The sequence below is a fragment of the Crotalus tigris genome, unplaced genomic scaffold, assembly GCF_016545835.1.
Source record: "Crotalus tigris isolate CLP2741 ecotype Arizona unplaced genomic scaffold, ASM1654583v1 scf7180000020635.523822, whole genome shotgun sequence".
In the NCBI taxonomy this organism is placed as follows: Eukaryota; Metazoa; Chordata; class Lepidosauria; order Squamata; family Viperidae; genus Crotalus; species Crotalus tigris.
In genome coordinates this window covers 503,509-523,822 of record NW_024098114.1, presented here as the reverse complement: position 1 = coordinate 523,822, position 20,314 = coordinate 503,509, and the positions used below count along the sequence as shown (strand labels likewise).

At 37.7% G+C, this 20,314-nt stretch overlaps 1 protein-coding gene across 6 annotated transcripts; it reads right to left on the bottom strand.

Moving 5' to 3' along the window:
- Positions 1-7,518: 7,518 nt before the first annotated feature.
- Positions 7,519-15,045, bottom strand: LOC120319341 (alpha-1,4-N-acetylglucosaminyltransferase-like). 6 transcript variants are annotated; one of them, XM_039368102.1, is made up of 4 exons: positions 14,919-15,045; positions 11,384-12,021; positions 9,824-10,253; positions 7,519-8,381 (listed from the first exon to the last, which is right to left on the bottom strand). In XM_039368102.1, the coding sequence occupies exons 3-4, from the start codon at positions 10,229-10,231 to the stop codon at positions 7,779-7,781; spliced, it is 1,011 nt and encodes a 336-aa protein (XP_039224036.1). In that variant the 5' UTR covers positions 10,232-10,253; positions 11,384-12,021; positions 14,919-15,045; the 3' UTR covers positions 7,519-7,778. The 6 variants fall into 6 exon arrangements, with proteins under 6 accessions (XP_039224036.1, XP_039224038.1, XP_039224040.1 ...); XM_039368104.1 differs by having other exon boundaries at positions 11,384-11,877; XM_039368106.1 differs by having other exon boundaries at positions 11,384-11,578; positions 14,919-15,017.
- Between the last annotated feature and the right edge of the window lie 5,269 nt (positions 15,046-20,314).

Genomic DNA, 20,314 nt, shown 5'->3' with positions numbered 1-20,314 from the left:
GTCCATATAAGCTCATGCTTACTGCTTCAGTGATTCCATCCAGCCACCTCATTCTCTGTTGTCCCGTTCTTCTATTGCTCTCAATCTTTCCCAGCATTAGGCTGTTCTCCAGTGAGTCCTTCCTTCTCATTAGGTAGCCAAAGTATTTGAGTTTCAACTTCAGGATCTGGCCTTCTAAAGAGAAGTCAAGGTTGATCTTCTCTAGGACTGAACAGTTTGATTGCCTTGCAGTCCTGGGGACTCGTAGGAGTCTTCTCCAGCACCATAGTTCAAAGGCCTCAATTCTTTGGCGTTCAGCCTTTCTTATGGTCCAACTTTCACAGCCATACATTGCAACTGGGAAAACCATGGCCTTGACTATACGTACTTTTGTTGGCAGGATGATGTCTCTGCTTTTTAGTATGCTGTCTAGATTTGCCATAGCTTTCCTCCCTAGGAGCAAGCGTCTTTTAATTTCTTGGCTGCAGTCCCCATCTGTGGTGATTTTGGAGTCCAGGAAGATAAAATCTGTCACTACCTCCATTTCTTCCCCATCTATTTGTCAGGAATTGAGAAGGCCAGATGCCATGATCTTGGTTTTCTTAATGTTGAGTTTCAAGACAACTTTTGCACTCTCCTTTACCCGCATCAAGAGGCTCTTTAGTTCCTCTTCACTTTCTGCCATTAGAGTAGTATCATTTGCATATCTTAGGTTGTTGATATTTCTCCCAGAAATCTTATTTCCAACTTTTGATTCATCTAGTCCTGCCTTTCTCACGATGTGTTCTGCATATAATTTAAATAGGCATGGCGACAGAATACAGCCTTGCCAGACTCCTTTCCCAATTTTGAACCAATCAGTGGTTCTGTGTCCAGTTCTCACTGTTGCTTTTTGACCCGCATATAGGTTTCTCAAGAGACAAATAAGATGGTCTTTATTAATTGATGGATATGTCCAAAACAACTGTTACCTCTCCTTTCATTTAAGAATGACAATCCCAGTGTTTCTCAATTGTAGCAACTTTAAAATGGGAAAATGAGTGAACTTCAACTTCCAGAATTCCACATCCACCCATCCTGGATGGGAATTTGGGGAACTGAATTCCACACATCTTAAAGTTGTCAAAGTTGAAAAACAGTGGACCATCTTGTGCGAATCTCTCCTTGTGATCAACACAAAGCTCTCATCTTTATTAAATGAAAGAGAGCTATTCAGAGCACATTATATGCAATTAACATTTTTCATTCATTAAGTGCTATGCTGTTTACGAGGATTCCTTTCCAATACAATTCAGAGGTGTAAGAGCTATGCACCTCAATTAGCAAAACTGAAAAAGGGGGAAGAGGGACACAAATGTAGCAACACTTTAGACCAGCACGGAGTCTTTCCAAGTTTCCACAAAACTTGTGCAACCAAAAAGAAAGCACAACTTTTGAAATGATGTAGATCAGGGGTCCCCAACCCCCAGTCTGTGGACCAGTACTGGGCTGCAGCATGCCAGCAACCGGTTCACATAAAACAAAGCTCCATCTACAGGGTGTAGGCAGCACACAAAACTACATCCCCTCCAGTCCGTGGAAAAATCTCTCTCCATGTAACTTCTGATGTAGATAGGTGTTAAGACTCACTCCTGTGTACTCCCAGGAGCGTACTTCCCTGTGTACTTCCCTTTGGAAATTGAACCTAAAGTCCTACATAGCTCAAATATTCACCCAAAAAGGTGAAACATACGTGCAAGGGCTAGGCAGGCTTTGAAAACAATTCAGAGTTGCTTGGGACATCATACGAGGATGGAAACTAATCAAGGAGAGAAGCAACCTGGAATGAAGGAGAAACTTCCTATCCTAACAGTAAGGAAAATTGTGGAACAGTTTGCTGTGAGAAGTTGTGGGTGCTTCTGGAGGTTTTTAATGAAAGACTGGACTGTCACTTATCTGAAATGGTTATAGGTTCTCCTGCTTGAGCAGGAGGTTGTACTAGAAGACCTCCAAGGTACCTTCCAGCTTTATTCTGATTAATACACTACTCATTAAAAGGTTGTCTCTTTATTCAGGCTTCCTCATTGAAGTTAATGCCGTTTTTAAACTATCTATGCTCTTACAGGTCTGAAGCACATCTGAATCAAACCTATGGAAAGCTCTACCTTTCCCAGGCTTTCAGTTGACATTTTCATTAGAGAACCCTGCAATCCTAATGCTCCTTTTGATCACACTGGCTGATGCCAATTCTACCTGGTTTGGAAAGGAATTAATTTTTCAGGTTTAAACTGACAGGATTCTCAGCACAATGAAAACATGATAAAATTCCAGCTTTCATTATTTTTTGGCAGAAAACAGGACAGGAACAGTGTGGTAGGTGCTACTAAAAGTGTGCCTTTGGATGTGAAAATAATAAGCATGTTCTGATCCCTCTGTTTTGACCTGACTCAGGTCAACCTGAAAGAATTCTAGTATACAACCCACGAGGGTTAAGTATTTAGCTCACAAGATGCTTAGATCTGTCCATTTCCCTCTCTGAATGCAGGCTACAATCTGTCCAACTCTACGGGATCTCTTGTCCTCATAAAAAAAGAACCAATTTATGATCAGCCTTTCCTTTGCAACTGGAAACGCGAGCCAATTTCGAGACCTTCAGAAATGCTAAAGCCTCAACAGCTACAAACAGGCAACGGGCCCCGATTGACCGATCAAACATCTTGTTCCAAGTCATGGAACTTCTCGAGGCCAGCAGCCTCCCACACGCGGCTTCAGACTGGGCAAGGAGCGCCCTTCGAGAATTCGGACAGCCGCTTTGTTACTTAAACCGTATCTGACGCACCGCCTCGGTTTCCCTTCACCCCTCTCCCGTTTATAAGCCACGTATTGTCCAGGGGCCTCGCATTCTTCGGGCCTAAGGAGGTTGCAAAGGAAACGGCTTTCGAAGAAAAAGTTGGGCTGGGGAAAACGGATCGCAGAGGGAGATCATTTCGTTCCCTGTTCAGTAGCCACAATATTATTATTCAGATATGCTAGACTCGCTCAGCCATTAACAAAGCTGGCAATGGTTAACCGAGAAAGCGATGCAAACATGGGAAGAGTGAGCAAGGCGTAGTCCCACCTCCTCCTCCTCTCCCTCCTCTCCCTCCCCTTCTCCCGTCTCCAGCTTTTTTTGGTATTAAAGCACAGGACTATATTTCCAACAAAGCAAATCCTTACCTGCCCGCAGGAAGCATATTTTGTGAAGCAGAACTGTATGTATGGTGATTGTGATTGTGTGCCTGCACTCGCGCTTAAAAAGGCCGATGCGAACAGCGCGGGTTGGAGACAAAACTCGGCGTTGAAATCCTCCGTCTCTCCCCTCCCACCCAGGAAATTCAACACCACCCAGGCAAAGATCCCATCGCCGGTTCCCCACAGCAACGAATCACTTTCTCGGCCCGAAATTTGCAACGTCAGAGGTGAAGCCTGAAAGCAATTCCGAGGCTCTACTGCGCCTCCGGAGCTTCTCCCAGGAGGGCTGGAAACAGCTGGTAAACCGTCCCCCAAGCCAAGCTGTTGCTGTAGTAATTTATGAAAACACGGCACCTGATTGCTTTCTCTTGCTTGTTTAAGCTTCATTCCGGCTGTAATCTATCCACAGTGTACAACGAGGGAGGATCGGGCAATCACAGTTTACTAAAATATTGGTCCTCGGGGGTCTGTTAAAGGCTTCGCTTGTTGAATAACAAAGCTGTCTCTCCGTTTCTGGTTTGGTGTCTCATCACCACCAGCAGAGAGGACACAAGGCCAAAGGTTGGGGCTGCTTTCTGCTGAGAGCTTCAGTTGTATCCGTGTGTGCAGCGCTAAACGGTCAAAATGCCCCTGAATGGGGGAAAGAGATCCCTTAATTTGTGATTGGGGTCTCCAAAGAAAGCCGAAGTAGCAACCCAGGGGGTCTACATTTCAAGAGGATGGAAAACGAGGCATCACTTAATAAACCTCAGAGAATAAGTGAAGCCTTCCAAAATTATCAGGCATTGATGAGAGAAAGCTGGAAAGTTCCTTTCTTTTTGCATTTTTAAAGTTTGCTTAACTAAATAGTGAAAGAAGGAAGAAGTCCCTTTCTGGGTATAGAACATATCAAACAATTCTGGTCAGGTTCCAGAAAAGACAAATGCTGACCTTTTTATGTCACATAGGTCTTAAAATACAAACACAAAGTAGAGAATACAGAAAACCTCTTCCTACAGTGTGGGGGGCTAAGCTTATATTAACCGGGAAGCGGTTTCATCATCAGGCCCAGCCACAGAATAAACTCAGGCTTCGTCAGTGTACAATTGAGGGCTCATAGATCAGCTTGAGACTTTTTCCTATTAAAGTGTGATAACATTCTGTAATTGAATCGAAACCAAGTCTAATTCACATCTATCCATACATTAGCATGTATCTCGTTCCTGAAATTCATTCTTTTATTTCTCTTAAAATAAACTTGTGATTTATTTTTCTAAACCTGAAGCAGAAATATAATCGTCTACCTCCATCCTTGTTCTCAGAAGAGGCCATTATTAAATTGTATTAGATTAGTCGCAGTGTTTCTCAATCTTGACAATTTTAAGGCATGTGGACTTCAACTCCCAGAATTCTGGGAATTGAAGTCCACATGCCTTAAAATTGTCAAGGTTGAGAAACACTGGATTAGTGTTTCTCAATCTTGGTGTGTGGATTTCAACTTCAGAAATGCTGGCTGGGGAATTCTTGGACTTGAAATCCACATAGCTAAAAGTTTCCAAGATTGAGAAACATTGCAGTAGATTCTTTGGATTTTACTTAGTTTTATCATTAAGCAATCTTAATGCATGTCCAAAGTTAACATTTCTACATACATTAATAAAGTGGCACTTTGGTACTCAATTAATTTGAAAGTCATCGAATTTGGTACTTAATGCATTTTGACACAAAAGTTTTGTCCCAGTTCTCATTGTTTGTTTTGTATTCAACACACAGACTAGAATTTGTCAGTGTCTTTTGACTCACTGTATTATTCCTTATGGGAAAAATTTGCCTAGTAGTCATTATTTTGGGTACTCATCAGACCTCCTGGAACCAATTGACAATGAATCTATACTTTAGTTTGTTTCTATACGTGTCTATTTGGAGTAATACATTAGGATTAGTCCCTGGTTAGTAAGAATAAAATCACACCTTTAGACAAATTTGTTACATCTTGAGGCATTCAACTGGTCACTGAAAAATGAATAAGAAATGTATCCATAACACAGTATACACAACACTGAGAAAATCTTGTATACTTTAGTGATGTGTACTTCAATAATTATAAATGACATCCTTATACAGCAAATGATTTTTTTTTAAAAAAGCTAGTTTCATTTCACATTATCGTTACATTCATTCAGTTCATCTATTCATTTCATTATTTATTGCTACCAAAATGTTACATTCCAAAACTATCGGTGCTGTATTTACAACTTTTTAAAGCCCCCATTGCACAGCAACATTTCTGATATTATCACAACTGCAGTACTGGCCAGTTATAAAGTTGCCGGCAAACATAGGTGAATAAAGTCAGAAAATGTCTACTGACATTTTTCTCATTCTTTCTCCCTTATTTCCCTTTTCTTTGCTAGCTCTGCATCAGAGGAGACTGTTGTAGGATCACTTTGCTAATTATTGGGTTTGGGTTTGCCTTACAAAGATTATTACATAGTGCCTGAGAATTTAAGCTTATTTTGCCAAACATTAAAAATAGTTTTCAGCATAATTTATTATAAATGAAAACACATATAAAACTTCAGAAGATGCAAGAAGAACATGAAAGAGTGGAGAGCAACCAGTTCATGTTTCTGAACAGAGAAGACCCACCAGCTAAGCCAGTGAGCTTGGTTCCAAGAGAGATATGTGCATGTGTATATTGCATAGTTTTACTTGAAATGGGAAACTGGCTGAACAAATTGCAAAGGAGACCATATGGGATATTCTTCCTAGTAAGTATGATCTTGTTCATGGAGAGACTTGGTGCAGCAGATTTGCTATTAGGAATGTAGTGCTCTATTAAGTGCCAACTAGAATAGTTCCATGTGAAAGAGCATGTTTCAACAGTGTTTAAGTGCCCTATTGGAGAAAGTATTGAGGTTACAGATAAAAATAAACCTGCTGTGGATAATATATATTCCATTCCTGCTCTTTTTCCTTAATGTTAAACATATATTCATTTGATATGAAGCTATCACAAGTTACTAGCTTCTAAATTTCTTTATTGTTACTGTTTTCAGCTAAAAGCAATAGTAAATATGAAATTATTTTTTTCATAGCCAGAGATAACATCTTATCAGTAATGATAATTTCATAAACTTTCATCAAGGACAATTGATAAAAGAAACATTTCATAGGTTGCTGTTAAGAGGAATAGAAATAAATTACATGTAAATTCATAGTTGGTGCTCCAAGCACAAATCAATCTTTAAGGAGTCCCCATATTGTGTCCTCATTGCTACCTCGAAGTCATGAGTAGTTTTACAGAGGTACTAGAAACTATGATAAAAGGTTATCATCTCATCTCTGATTTGCAACTTATCATCCCTATTCAAACACAAGCTCCCATAAAAATATTTGCTTAACAATAAAATATCAATAACATACATTTAAAAGTATTAGTTTTATTTTGTTTTAAAAATAACAAACCTCTGTTCTTAGCAAATTTAGGCTATGGCTATTGCATGTGACTGCTTCCCATATAGCATTGGGGTCTGCCATCACTACAACACAGACTTTAGTTTTCTAGTGTGAAATGAAAATGGCGAAAAGATTTACCTTTGGAAAAGCCTAAAAAAAAGTTGTATATTTCCTGGGCGCAGACAGAGGTTCTATGTATATTACTCATTCAGTCCCTGTTTCTGAAAGTGTTAAATATTATCTTTGAAGATTGCTAAATTAATATTTGAAGGATTGCTGAGTTTCAAACCATAGTTGTGATATGCTGGAATTATAGAAAAAACTCAAGGTAGGATTAGAGTCTTCCTGTTTGGTAGAGAAGAGAAAAGTTTCACTCCTGTTTTATATTTCTGAGCAGACGAGTGGCTGGTCAAAACCCCCACTGAGTGTCAGTAGCATGATGGATGGGGGGGGGAGGGGAAGGGAAGGGAGCCTTAACTTGCTTTGATTCTTTCTGTCTCCTCCCACCCAGAATTTACTGTTTTCTTTTTATTTATTTATTTTTTATTTTATTTTTAACCAACAAAACAAAACAAAGCAAAACATAACACACATACACACAAAGTATATACTCCCCCCCCCTCTTTTTAACAGCGATTACGTAACGGTAATCTTCTATTATTTACATTTCCCCCCTTATTCTTCTTTAGAATATTTGTCCTTATTGCCCCGTTGTTTCTTATTTACATTTTTCTTCCTTCATATTCTACTTCTTACTAAGAATAATTCATATTATTATTATTATACATTATTATACACATATTTTCACTTTTGACCTTTCCATATTTATTCTCCTCTATTATTTCTAGTCTCCAACCAGTCATACCACTTGTTCCATGTTATATAATACTCTGTGTCTTCCTTTTCTTTTATCTCTTTTGTTAATTTGTCCATCTCAGCACAATCCAGGATTTTTCTTATCACTTCTTCCTCTGATGGTATATTCTCATTTTTCCAGCACTGTGCATATACTATTCTTGCTTTCTTATGGTTTTTGGAGGTCTTGATTTCCTGGCCTTTCAAATATTCAGCATCAGAGACTGGAATAAAAAGAAAGGAAGGGATTCCCAAGGTTCTTGGAGAACTATTACAAAAGCAACCGGATTACAACCTTAATTAGTTTTATTTTGGGGCAACTGTGTCTTGTGTAGCTCGAATCTATATGTACTCGGACAATATGTTCTGAACAAGTTTTCCACAAGTGTGTGGCTTCCAATGGTCATATTCTTTTTCTTTTTCTGGTTCATGAAGTTCCATAAGTGCAAAGCATAGGAATGATTGAACTCTGGCTTTGTGATCCATACTTCATAGTACTTTTCCCATGTTTTAAAAGGAATGGGATAGAAACGTTGAGGGTGCAAAAAGGAAATATTGTAGCATATGTGGTCTTCCACATTCTCAAAATTTCTAAGATTGCATTGCTTCTTTAGTATTCTTGTAAATAAGTAAGGTCCCTGATTTCCCCAGATGTCTCCATTGTAATTATGAACAAAATCATTCATGCAATCCCAGATGAACCAATGATGATGCTGAAAACCAAAGACCCCATTGCTGGAGAACTGGGAAGACTGAGCTGCCAAAAAATTAACTGCTGGGATAGGTTTGATGGAAATAACATCAGTGTCCATATAAATTCCTCCATATTTCCACATTACTGCGAGTCTGATTGCATCAGAAATAATATAGGTCCAATATTTCTCCTTTGTTGTATTGACCTGAAAAAATTCAAAATTGATATATAAGCAAGAAATAACAACTAGCTAAGCTAAAGCAATATTTCTTGTATTTCCAGTGAAGAAATCATATCCGTATAGTACAACTTAACTAAGATGTTATAGATTCAAGTTCTGGATGTGATATGCTAAATTGTATATGTAAGCTTTATCCCTGAGATTCTGACTTAATCAAGATATTGCATGATGTGTCTGTGATGTGTTTGTGTACACTCCCACATATACATGTGTGTGTGTATTTGTGCTAACCAAAGTAGGCTTTTAAAAATATATTTATTTCCCAATGGATTCACTAATATAAGTTATACTGATAATTTCTGCATTTTTTTAATATACTCGGAAAGCTTTAAGTAACAAAACGTATTGTGATCAGTACATAAATACTGCTACAACTTGTTCAGAATGCAAGTCTTAAAGGCAATATTTTACATAGGGTGAAAACTGTGCCCAAATAAAAATACGTTAAGCAAAAGTTCAAAGACTTCAGGAAAAATGTTCATATTGCTCTTTTAATGTCACTACCAAGGTATAACATAATATTAAAAAAAAAAAATTCATCCTTAGTGTGGATAGCTTTTTCCAAGCACATGTAGAATATCTCAAATGCAATTGTTATCTCCTTTTAAATGAGTCAGAAATTAGATCATGCTTAACCCTCCTTCCTAAAAATCTGCAGAGCTGCTGCTGTATAGATTAATAGCCTGACCTGGTGATGGCCTTTGTTCTTAGAGAATAATTTTTCAAAGGGTAGAGAGCCAATGTGGTTATTTCCTGATATGTTGTATTAATTTTGCAGAGTTCAGGCAACCTCTTAACTTTATTTCTTTACTCTTCAAGAGAGCAGTGAAGATCAAGTAAAATCCTTTCCATCTAACTTTTATGTTTGGGAAAGTATTCTGAATCAAGATTGACTTTTTTTTTTTTAGAAGCAGTCTCATAATCATTCCTGGAAGTGCTGTGGATAAGCTAGACTAGAGTCTTACTGAATAATCCCACTGCACTATGAGGACAAGGTACACTTAATGTTAAAGAAAAGAAAACAGAAAGTTTCCTGTAGCATGTCATATAGTACATTGTGTGTAATATTCTTTTTGCCATATCCAAATTGATTTTTTTATTTGATCTATATTTTTTTTCCATTTTCTCTTCTGGTAAATACTTAAGATTGCTAGCAAAATGTATAATATAGAATATAAAGAATTAAAGATGTGGAATACAATCAAGACTCCATAAGTAGTAAAACCATGTGACAGTTGAAAATCTAAGGAAGATCCTTGAATATTGAGTGAATGGGACTGGAGTCAAACACAACTCCCAAAGGAGAATGTTTCTTCAGATAAATGAAAAAGTAATAACAGAATCAACAGAACAGGTCAGCTGGAATTAATGTTGCCCTTTTCTCTGGCTATTCAGAGCCATCTTACCTGAAGATACCATGACAATAGAGGCGTGTCCTGGAATAAAATGTCCTCCTGAAGAGGGAAAAGGAAAACATTCTTCATAGTTGATAAGAAGTAAAGTGAGGGGTAAGAAGATTTTATATCTGGCAATGTGTTGTTGTCCAGTCCTTTCATAAAGAAAATGATGGGCCTGTCTGGATAAACTCTGGCAGCAGATTCCACAGAACATAAAACAAGTGGGGAAGATTGCAGATGATCCGTTGTTTCCAGGAAGATGATACTTCTGCCCTGGGTCATGACATCTTTGGGCCTCAGGAAATGTTTGGAAATTGGATTGCAGAAAAAGAAGCAAACTGGTTCTTGAGACAGTTCATAAACTATTCCAAATGCAAATAGAAAGGTGACACACAAGCACATCTGGATTTCTTTCATCTTGTTGACTGCTTCTTAGGCTCTTGATATGAGTGAAAACAATGTGTATTAGTCATGCATTTTCTACCACCACCACAACTACTGCACACACAAAAAATTATTTTCCTATTGCTAGTAAAATTCTTCAGCTACTCTTCTCCTAGGCAGAAAGGCATAACTCTTTATAGGTGTTCCACAGTGATATATAGTAAGAATATGTGCTAAGAGCCCTTTTGAGTAGAACTAAGCTGATTTCTTCTCAAAAACATTTCCCTGGGGAAAACGCTGATCATTCCTTTATGGGCTCTCTAGAAATGGAAGACAATCACATACTCTCCACCTCAAAATGCATTTAGAATTATGTAGTGTAAGCTATTAACCAGACCACCAACCAGCCTGCTGCCACCCTTTCAGAAACAATGCTATAAAACAAGCATAACAATCTCTTAATAGTAGAAGATCCAACAACAACACATACCTAATTATATTTATTTAAGGGAAAAGTCAAGGTTTTTTTGAGCTGGGTTTATTTACAGATAAATATGTATTGCACAGCTGCCTGAATCTTGGGAATGCTTGTTTTTTTCTCGAGATCACCACTGTATATCTCCACCCATGCCAAAGTGTGTGAAAAATTCATAAAATCCAGAAATAATTCTGTAAATTTGAGAAAGACTGTAACATATATATTCTAGAATGCAGCAGCTGTATATATAACATGCAGAAATAAAAATAAAATTCCATCCTTTACCAGAAAAATACAGATTTCTTTCCCTGAGCCACCTTGTGGCCGTTTTTGGCATTTTTCTTATAATTGCAATTAGATGCAAGAATTGCTGATGAAGATACTGCCTTTCTGTTAAATATCAATGCATATTTTAAAACAATTCTCTAAATAGATCTCCTCTATCAACAGACGTCATTTTAGACTACAACTCTGTTAGAACTGTGGTGCTTCTGAGCATCTCTATTGGAATTATCGATGAAGTTTTGAAGTGATGGGAATGACTGAATTACTCTAGTGGAGCAACACTAGAGATGGATGAGAGATCCATGATGTTTCTTCATAAAGACCCTAGGATCGAATATATTTAAACTTTTTACTTAGGAAATCCTTCTTTTGGGGGAAAAATCCCAACTTTCCAAGCAATAACATAATGTTTGACAGATTACCTGATTTTGTGGCTATATTTTGATGAAATCAGGAGATGCTTGCAATGTTTTAAGTCAGCTGTCTCAACAGGAGATTCCAGGAAGATGCAGTAGCGGAATATCTTCTCAGTATCCAGAGTATTCATGTTGTTGTTTAACATTAGTTTCCATGTGACTGATAGAAATTAAAAGTTGGCATCCTATGGCTGCTGGTACCTTGGAACATCAACTGATTTTGAACTGTCTTTCCCACAGCTTTCATATTTTACATTAGAAAAATGACCATGAGAGAGCTGGTAGTTTTCTTCCAAATTTCTTTAGGAATATATATTTTAAAAAAACTTGCTCTTGCAGACTTTCCCGAGTAAAATTTTGGTTTCAGTGACGGCTGCTTAATAAGTACTATCCATTTGTCTTTCTGTTTTCCTTTTGAAATGAGAACCTGGACTTCGATACTTTACTGAAAAGCATTGGAGTCATCTCAATGCTGCACTTTTGCAAAAAGGCTGTAAACACTTAAGTGAAATGAATTATTAAATGTTTTAGCAAGTCTGTTCTCTCTTCCCCACCATGGTTTAGCTCTGGAAAAGGTGAGGAATGTATTATAAACATCCCTTCACAGATTAATCACCTGTCTGTTTTATCCACAACTGAAGGAACTGAAAAGAAATTTTGATTGTATAAACATATGGGTTTGTTTTTTTATTTAAACAATGTTGGGGTTTGTAACTATAATATCTAAATTTCCCAATTCTTTGGAACGATCAAATGCAAAAGCAAAAAACATCTGTATTTGAAGACGAAGGAAGACAAACAAGTTACTGTTGGATGGGATCTCAGTGAGAAACAAAAAGAGATACTGGCATGCAGGGCACTGAGAGTGAAATCAGAAAAGTGAGATCTGCCTTGATTTTCTGATTTCACTTTCAGTTTCTAGAGATACTATATGCCAGTATCTCTTTTTGTTTCTCAGTGAGATCCCATCCAACAATAACTTGATTAGTCAGATAGCATATTTATATTAATAGCTACAATCTGCAGGTATCTTTCATAGAAATAAACATGTAAGTTATCGAGAATGTTTCTAGAACAGTGGTTCTCAACCTTTCTAATGCCGTGACCCCATAATACAGTTCCCCATGTTGTGGTGACCCCCAAGTGGGTGTGGCCACCAATAAGAGGGAGTAGGACAGCTAGGGAAAAGGGAAAAAAATGGCGGACAGCCTTGTTTGGCGACCCCCGTGAAATGGTCATTCGACCCCAAATGGGGTCCTGACCCACAGGTTGAGAACCACTGTTCTAGAAGTTATTTCAGTATTCATATTATCATACACTTTTCTTTCTTTGAGTGATTGAAATTCCCAGTGGAAGTGCTTTGTGATTTAACTTCTTCCCAGACAGGAGGAAAATATTGACTAATAGGAAAGGGTTTTGTAGACTATCTTATCCAAGTCCAGTTTAGCCCAGGAAATTCAGAATGGTAGGTTCTTCAACAAATAGCTGTTCCTGAATTGCATCTGAAGGAAATCTTCAACGAGAGAATTTATAACACGATGTAGCTGACTTTTTTTTTTTGTCAAACTGCTTTCATTATGAAAAATTTTCTTTCACTTTGAGCTAAAACTGATCATCCTATTATCATCAAATCAATCAAATTAAACACTTTCTATGGGGTGATATAGAATTGCATCTTTCCTTGTTTGTCTTACAGCTATTCAGGCATTTGAAGGATTTTATTGTATCTTCCTTTCCTATCCCTCATTACAGGGCTTTTTTTAAAACTAAATTTGGGATGTTCTGTGACTCTCACGTGTCTGGGGAGAGAAGAACATGTGCATTTGGAATAAATAACATTCCCTTTAAAAATGTACTAGGAGTGTAACAAACAAGTAAAACACAGCTATATTCTTAAAGCCTTGTGGGAGCCATCTGAATTTCTGAGGGATGTTATTTCAGATGTTGTGAAAAAAATGATTTGCTTTTGGGGCCCCACCAGGTACCCTTGTTTAATAGAAGGGACTCAAGGCAGAAACCACTGGAGACAGGTAGCCCTATAGGCTCTATGCCATGAAGGGCTTCATAGCTGATAACCAGCATCTTGAACTGCATCTGGAAGCAAACTGGCAACCAATGAAGTTGTTAGAGAATTGATGACATATGCGTGTATCAAACTGCATCTGTCACTGTTGCACTGCTACATTTTGAACCAGCTGTTGCTTCCAAGTAATCTTTAAGGGCAACCCCCTGTATGGTATATTTCAATAGTCCAATTGTAGGTGATCGTGGTATGAGTCACTATGAGACACATATTGGTGTTTATATGCTTGGAGTATATATGCACTTGGAGGTGTTGACATTAGTTTACTCTATAATGGGTCTCCTTTGTAGCTACCCACAGTGAATCAAGTCAGGTGTGGTGGTGGTAGTAATTAAAGTGATTCCAATTCATTAGAATAACACCAACAGAATTGGAAGGGACCTTGGAGGTCTTCAAGCCCAATCCCCTGCTCAGTCAGCAAACCCATTGCTTAAGCAGAAAAATGATAATTAAAAAAAAAATTCCAAGAAGATATGTTAATGAAAAAGACCAATGAAGTAAAGACATCAAGCAATATCCAGGTGCTAGGAAATAGCACTTCTGACTAATATATCTTTCTGGAGAAAACAACTTTATGGAGAAAACTCATGTTGAAACCCAGTGAAGATTTCTTGCTCAGAAGCAGTGGGCAAAGGTTACATGCCATCTAGATTTATTTAAGTATAGGGTTAAGTAAAAAAAATGTGGGCAGTCAAATTTATGATGACATGGTTGAATCTCTGAATTGACTATCTGAATTAAATTGAAAAGTCAAAGTGAAACATCAAATTGAATGCTTCTGATTCTTTTCTGATCATTGTGATGCTTCTATATAAAATTGAAAATCCCACCCCCCCAAAAAACTGTATTAGTTAACAATTTATTTTGAATATCTGGACTGCATTAATGTTCAGATTTGATTCAATTTTTCTGAATTAAATTAATAATTCAAATAAATTTTGTCTGATAGCTTTGACATATTACTTAATATACTTGTTTTTATTTTGTTCAATTTCAGAAAGTTCAAGTAAAAAACAAAGCAAAATGCATTATTAGTTAATATTTATATACCTATATTCATATAAACCTAGCTGTAATCTGATCATATTTTCTTGGGAGTTAACCCAACTGGAGTCACTGAGATTTTCAGTATTTAATATTTTAAAATTATATATATATATATGAATCTTGCTTGCTCGCTTCGTACTTTCATTCTCTGCTGAACATTTAAACATTATTAACTGTTTCATTTATAAAAACAGGCATAGCTCTCTGTGAGTTTGAAGGTGCTATGCTAATTGTCCTAATGCACTAAACTAATGCACAGAAAACTCAAGAGTCTTTTAGAAAGATTTTTAATTTATGCAATGGATGCCTCATGATTTATTGATTTAAACTTCTATTGGAATGAACACAATTGATCTATCATCTACATTGCCCATGGCTTAAAAGAATATACATTTCCAAATAAAGTCTTACCTGTTTTGAAGAGTACTGCTAATAGTGCTAGGCCATACACTGAAAACAGATTATTATTTTTTTTAATAAAACTTACATTAGATTTGAGTGAATGTAAGCTTGAACGTAAATTTACTGGTCCTTTTATATCTTGGATATCACTCCAACTCCTAACTTTTAGAAGTGATGTTTGTACAGTACTTGCCATGAGATTAAAAAGAGGAAACAAAAGACTTAAAAAAAATATTAGTTGAGATGCAAACAGCAGTTACTACCTCTACAAGGTATATAAGAATTTGCTAATAGAAAACTACAGGTAAAACTTTAGAGTGTGCATGAGACACTACTAGAAGAAAAAGTGTGTATTCAAAATAGAAAAGATATATATAATACAATGCAATTCCCTCTCCCTCATAATTTGAAATGATTGTTTAAAAACCCCCAAAAGGAGACCAACTTCTTGTACCCAATCCTGTTTTTGATTATTTTTCTGAAGCAGATATTCTGTAATGTCTAAAGAACAACATGGGCTCGGAAAGATATGTGGGAGATAGTTCTATCTCGGTGCCTTCCAGATTTGTTAGACTGCAACTTCAGTTATAGTTTGGAAAAAACAAAAAAAATAAAATAAAGGGAGATTAATCAAATGGTGTGCTGAATCTGAAAGAGGTATTTCAGCTTGCATGCCTCACTCCTAATTTTCCTAGGTTAAGGAAAACAATTTCAAGGCCAGGCACATTCCCCCCTCCCTCTGTATTTCTGTAGAATAGGCTTTCTAACATTTTATTAGTCAAGTGTAAGTGGATTTGGAGAGATAGAAGCAATTCTCAAGTGCTACTATAGTGTAGTTGTAATATATAGGGATATTCATAATAATTACATTTTACCCTTGCTGCATCAATATTCAGGAAGAATAAATAACTACTACGTGAATCTCCTGCTCTCAAATATGAGTTTATCTGTTACCTGAGCACTAACAAAATATTGTGTTGTGGCAGTGAAAATGAGGCAGCAGCCTAAGTCTAAGCACGGTAGTTATACTTTTAAAATTATGCTTTAATGCAGTTTCCTGAACATTGATCAAAATTAATCTAGATAAGGATGTTATGCAAACCTAACCAGAGAACTGGAACAGAGTCCAAGCCTTCCCTTTGTGAGGATCAAATGGGGAGAGGAAGAACATGTATCTTGTCTCTCAATTCCTAGAATTGTAAAATGTGTGATTGTATCAAATAATTTCAACTTGGTTACCATGTAACATAGTCAAAGGCAGCTTTGTATAACTGACAGTCAGCTAAAACATTGGTTCTATTTGATAAGATTGCTTCAATTCACAGTGTACCAAAGCTCTTTATATTTTATCATTGCTTTGATGCCAATAAAATAATCAAGTACCTATATTTGCAGAACTTTATTATCTTCAACCATTATTTATAACAAACAGGACAATATGAATAGGAATTTACTATTATCAAATAGTTCCTGTAAGAAAATTTTGTAGTCTAGAATGTTCCTATTCAGGAACCTGACCAGCCAGATGTCCTTTTCCCAATCATATTATCTTAGAATTCTTTTTCTTAACAAAACCCCAAACCCCAAATACCACGACCATTAAATATGTCCAGCTTTTGACAGTTTCTTCAGCCCATAGACCCATCCATTACAGATTTTAATAGTTTTAATGTACAAAAATGTAGATTTTCATCAGCCTGTTAATATATTCTATTTTAGCTACCTTGTTTTCCCAAAAATAAGACTGGATCTTATATTTATTTTTGGTCCAAAAGACCCATTAGGGCTTAGTTGGGGAGATGTCTTATTTTTCCATGTACAGGAGGCAGTGAGCACGTGGGGGCCAAAGGGGTCTGGCAGTAACCATAGCCCTTGGCCGGCACACCCTAGGACTGTAAAGCCCATGCAGCGCAGGTGAGTGGGAGTGCTGCTACCCCCAGGCCCACCAGATGCAGCGCGCGGCCATGTGCCCACTCTATCCCACCATCTGGTTGCTTGCGGCTGCAATGGGGCAGGAGGCTATGTGGCATGGCAGTGCCGCTGTCATGAAGTGAGGCAAGGCAGATGACAGTGTGTGTGTATTGTATGGTTTCAATGGCAGAGCTCTGGAGGCTGGTGGTAGGCTTTCTGCATCATCCTTGGGCTGGCAGTTTTGGCCAACTAGTCCATTCATGGCTCTGCCCACACAGCCATGAGACCGCACTGCTGTGACTCCATCCATCAGCCCTGGTATAACTGTCCCCTGGCTGTTTCAGCAGAGCCATGAAGGGGGCCAGGTGACCAAAACCACCAGCTCAGGGATAATGAAAAGAGCCTACCACTGCCCTCCAGAGCTGCTGCCATTGAAACCATACAATACAGGCAGTGAACAGGGAGCAGGCAGTATGAGGCAGCAACACAGGACCCAAAGGGCAGGTGGATGATGAAGCAGCCATCGCTGCTGGGCAAGTGATCTGAGGGGTGGGGCATGGGCAGCAGGGACACAAGAAAGCCCTTCTGGCAGATGTAATTGATGTGGACATGGCTAATGCGCAGCGGTGGTGGAGGCCTTTCACCATCACTTCCCCCTGGCTCTGAATTGGTGGAGGGGGACCAAGTAAAGAGACTGAGCCTCCCCTGTCCATCCTCCATAGCATGGCAGTCCAGCTCGGGAGGGGAGTGAAAGGGAAGAGTCCGGTGGGCAGTCGGTTATTGAATGGACAGTGGGAGGTCACAGAATGGGGAGTAGCCTGGCTATGGGGGCCCGAGGTGTGCGGGTACAGAGTGGGTGGGACAGCTCCACACATGCACCCCGGGCTCTTAACTAGAGCTTATTTTGGGGGTAGGGCTTATATTAGGCGCACACTAAAAATCATGCTAGGGCTTATTTTCTGGTTGGGTCTTATTTTTGTGGAAACACGGTCTGTAAGCACTTTATGTTGGCCCTTGAAAAAGGGCTCCTTATTAATGCCAAGAATAAGTCACTCAAGCGTTAATTATTTAATACATGAAAAGATCTTAAAGGCATATTTTATAGAGAAAGGTTTCAGATAACCCATTCACTCATGTGTTCAATGTTTTATTAGCACATACTGTACATGCTGGTATGTAAGCAAATCTATTAAAATATTAAGATAGTTGGTTAAGATCCAAAAAGATAAGATAGTTGCCCTCATCCTTTTATTAAGGAAAGGCCTGCACCTCTGAATTTTGTTTTTAGGTGGAGCAGAGAAGTAGAAAAGGAAATAAGAGAGGTAAGGCCCACTTCCCCACCTATACCTACCCACTTGCATGTTTTGCCTATGCCTATTCCCTTCTGTGTCCCCAAAACCTTGTCTTCCTCTCATCTCCAACCCATGGTAAGGTAGACTTCATGGTAATGTTTTCCACTATTTGTTTCAGGGTAGTCTCAAGGTATCTAAAATATGTCAAACTTTTTTTGTGCCTTCCAATCAAGGACAGATCCTTCAAGTTTTTCTTTGCAAGATTTCAAGGAAAAGGGCAACTGGTTTGCCACTGCCTTCTTTCTTGTGCTGAGAGATAAGGACTGGTTGCAGGTCACTGAGTTGCTTTGTGCCTAAGACGGGACTAAAACTTTTTTTTTTTTCTGGTTTCTAAGCTGGTGCCTTCACCAGTAGCTAAGACTGTTTCTCAAGCTTGTTACTTGTTATCTTAAATACAAATGTGGTTACTGCAGTGACTGAAAAAGAGAAAACAGAGGACCAAAAGGACCAAATCACGCTAGAATATTTTTCTACTAAATCAGGCAGTGAAGAAAGGGGGGGGGGGAGGGAATAAAAACCAGGTTTTTTTTCTTGCTATTTCTACTCCTAACTCTACTAATGGTTAGCAATATGAAAAGTGCAAATAACAGACTGCTCGAACATATTTGGTATATAGGAAAACAGCTAATAAAGAACAATATTCTTTCAGCCCTCCAAATGCTAAATGACATTTATTTGTCAGTGGTTCATATCTCAAAAAGAGAGAAAATGTAATAATAATAATAATAAAAAAGATTTTTCTTTCTTCAGATATTAAAATAATTGGCTGATGAAGGTATTTAAAGGAAGAAATCTGCTTGTTTTTAGAATATTTGCATTATTGCTCTTAGGGCAATGGACTGGTTTTCTGTCATCAGCATTTCCTCATTTTTGAAGTGCTAACTTTTATTTTTGTTTTCTTTTGTTCTAAACCTACTATGTACTGCCATGATATTTTGTTCTACGTGAAAAAGTCCTGGAGCTAAATTTTAGAGGTCCCTAACATTCGGTGGAGTTCTCCATCCCATTACTTCTCTGATAGTAAGCAGTATCTCTCCTCCTCCTCCTCCTCCCCCTCCTCCCCCTCCTCCTCCTCCTTTAGTGAACGCAAAATCAAGCTCATTAAAGGATTATAATGGATGCAACCATTGTAGCTACCCCTAAAGTTCACAAAGGCTGTCTCAGAGCTGAAAAAGTGAGCAAAAGAGCAATAGTAGCATCAACAGTATATTGGAGTACAGGAAATTGCTTTGTATTATGTTAGACCATTGATCCATTTAGCCCAATGCTGTTAGCACTAAATAGCAGCGGCCCTCCAAAGCCTTCACCTGGAAATTTTCAAGTCCTATGTTGAGATGCCAGAAGTGAACCTGGAACTTTCTATGTGGAAAACTTTTGTCCTGTTACTCAACTTTCCTCTAAGTAGTCATGTCTTGATGTTGGCTTTCAAAAGCTATGTTTGACTTACTAGAACTTCATGTAACTTTTTTAATGTAGAGAATCTGTTGAGTCATGTGTCAAGCCTGAAGTTATGCTGGCTTTTCAGAACACAACACTAGTTATCTGATAGAGTCTCTGTGTTTGCTTTCAATTGTGAACAGATCCTGTTTTAGAAAATAAATGAAGGATGTAAAACTTTCTAATGGATTTTAAGGAATGCAAAGCAAACACATAAAGTGATAGCTTATTGATAATTTTCACTCTTGATTATTCTCATTGTCATTGGGTTAACAAAGACAGCACAGTTTCAATTAATAGTTTAGGTTAAATAAGTTCTACTTAAAAGATCCAGCATTTTACACACAATGTACTTTTTCCTATAACAAAAGCTCAAATATGGATAAAATAATGTCTCTTTAGTGCTCCTCAATATATTAGTAGCAGAAATGTATTAACTATCCCCAGTAGCATTTGTCTTCACTAGTTCAGTTCCATTGTTTGTTGAAGATTCATCTTTTCACCAGGTCTTTGTATCGTTTTAATGTGATCTGAAGAGACTTCTTAATATTCTCTTTTGTTGGTAGTATTTTTATTGTTGTTTTTCCGATTTGATATAATGAATGCTTATAATAACCTTGTGTTATAAGTATTTGTGTTCTATATTTTTATTTATAAATTATATTCTTCCAAAGAACAGATTTTTATCCAATTTGTGAATCAAGC

Excerpts from the sequence above, each read along its gene's own strand:
- LOC120319341 (XM_039368102.1), bottom strand. The coding sequence starts at position 10,231 with ATGAAAGAAATCCAGATGTGCTTGTGTGTCACCTTTCTATTTGCATTT. Across the intron at positions 8,382-9,823 it reads TATTGTCATGGTATCTTCAG|GTCAATACAACAAAGGAGAA; the intron begins GTAAGATGGCTC and ends GAATTTTTTCAG.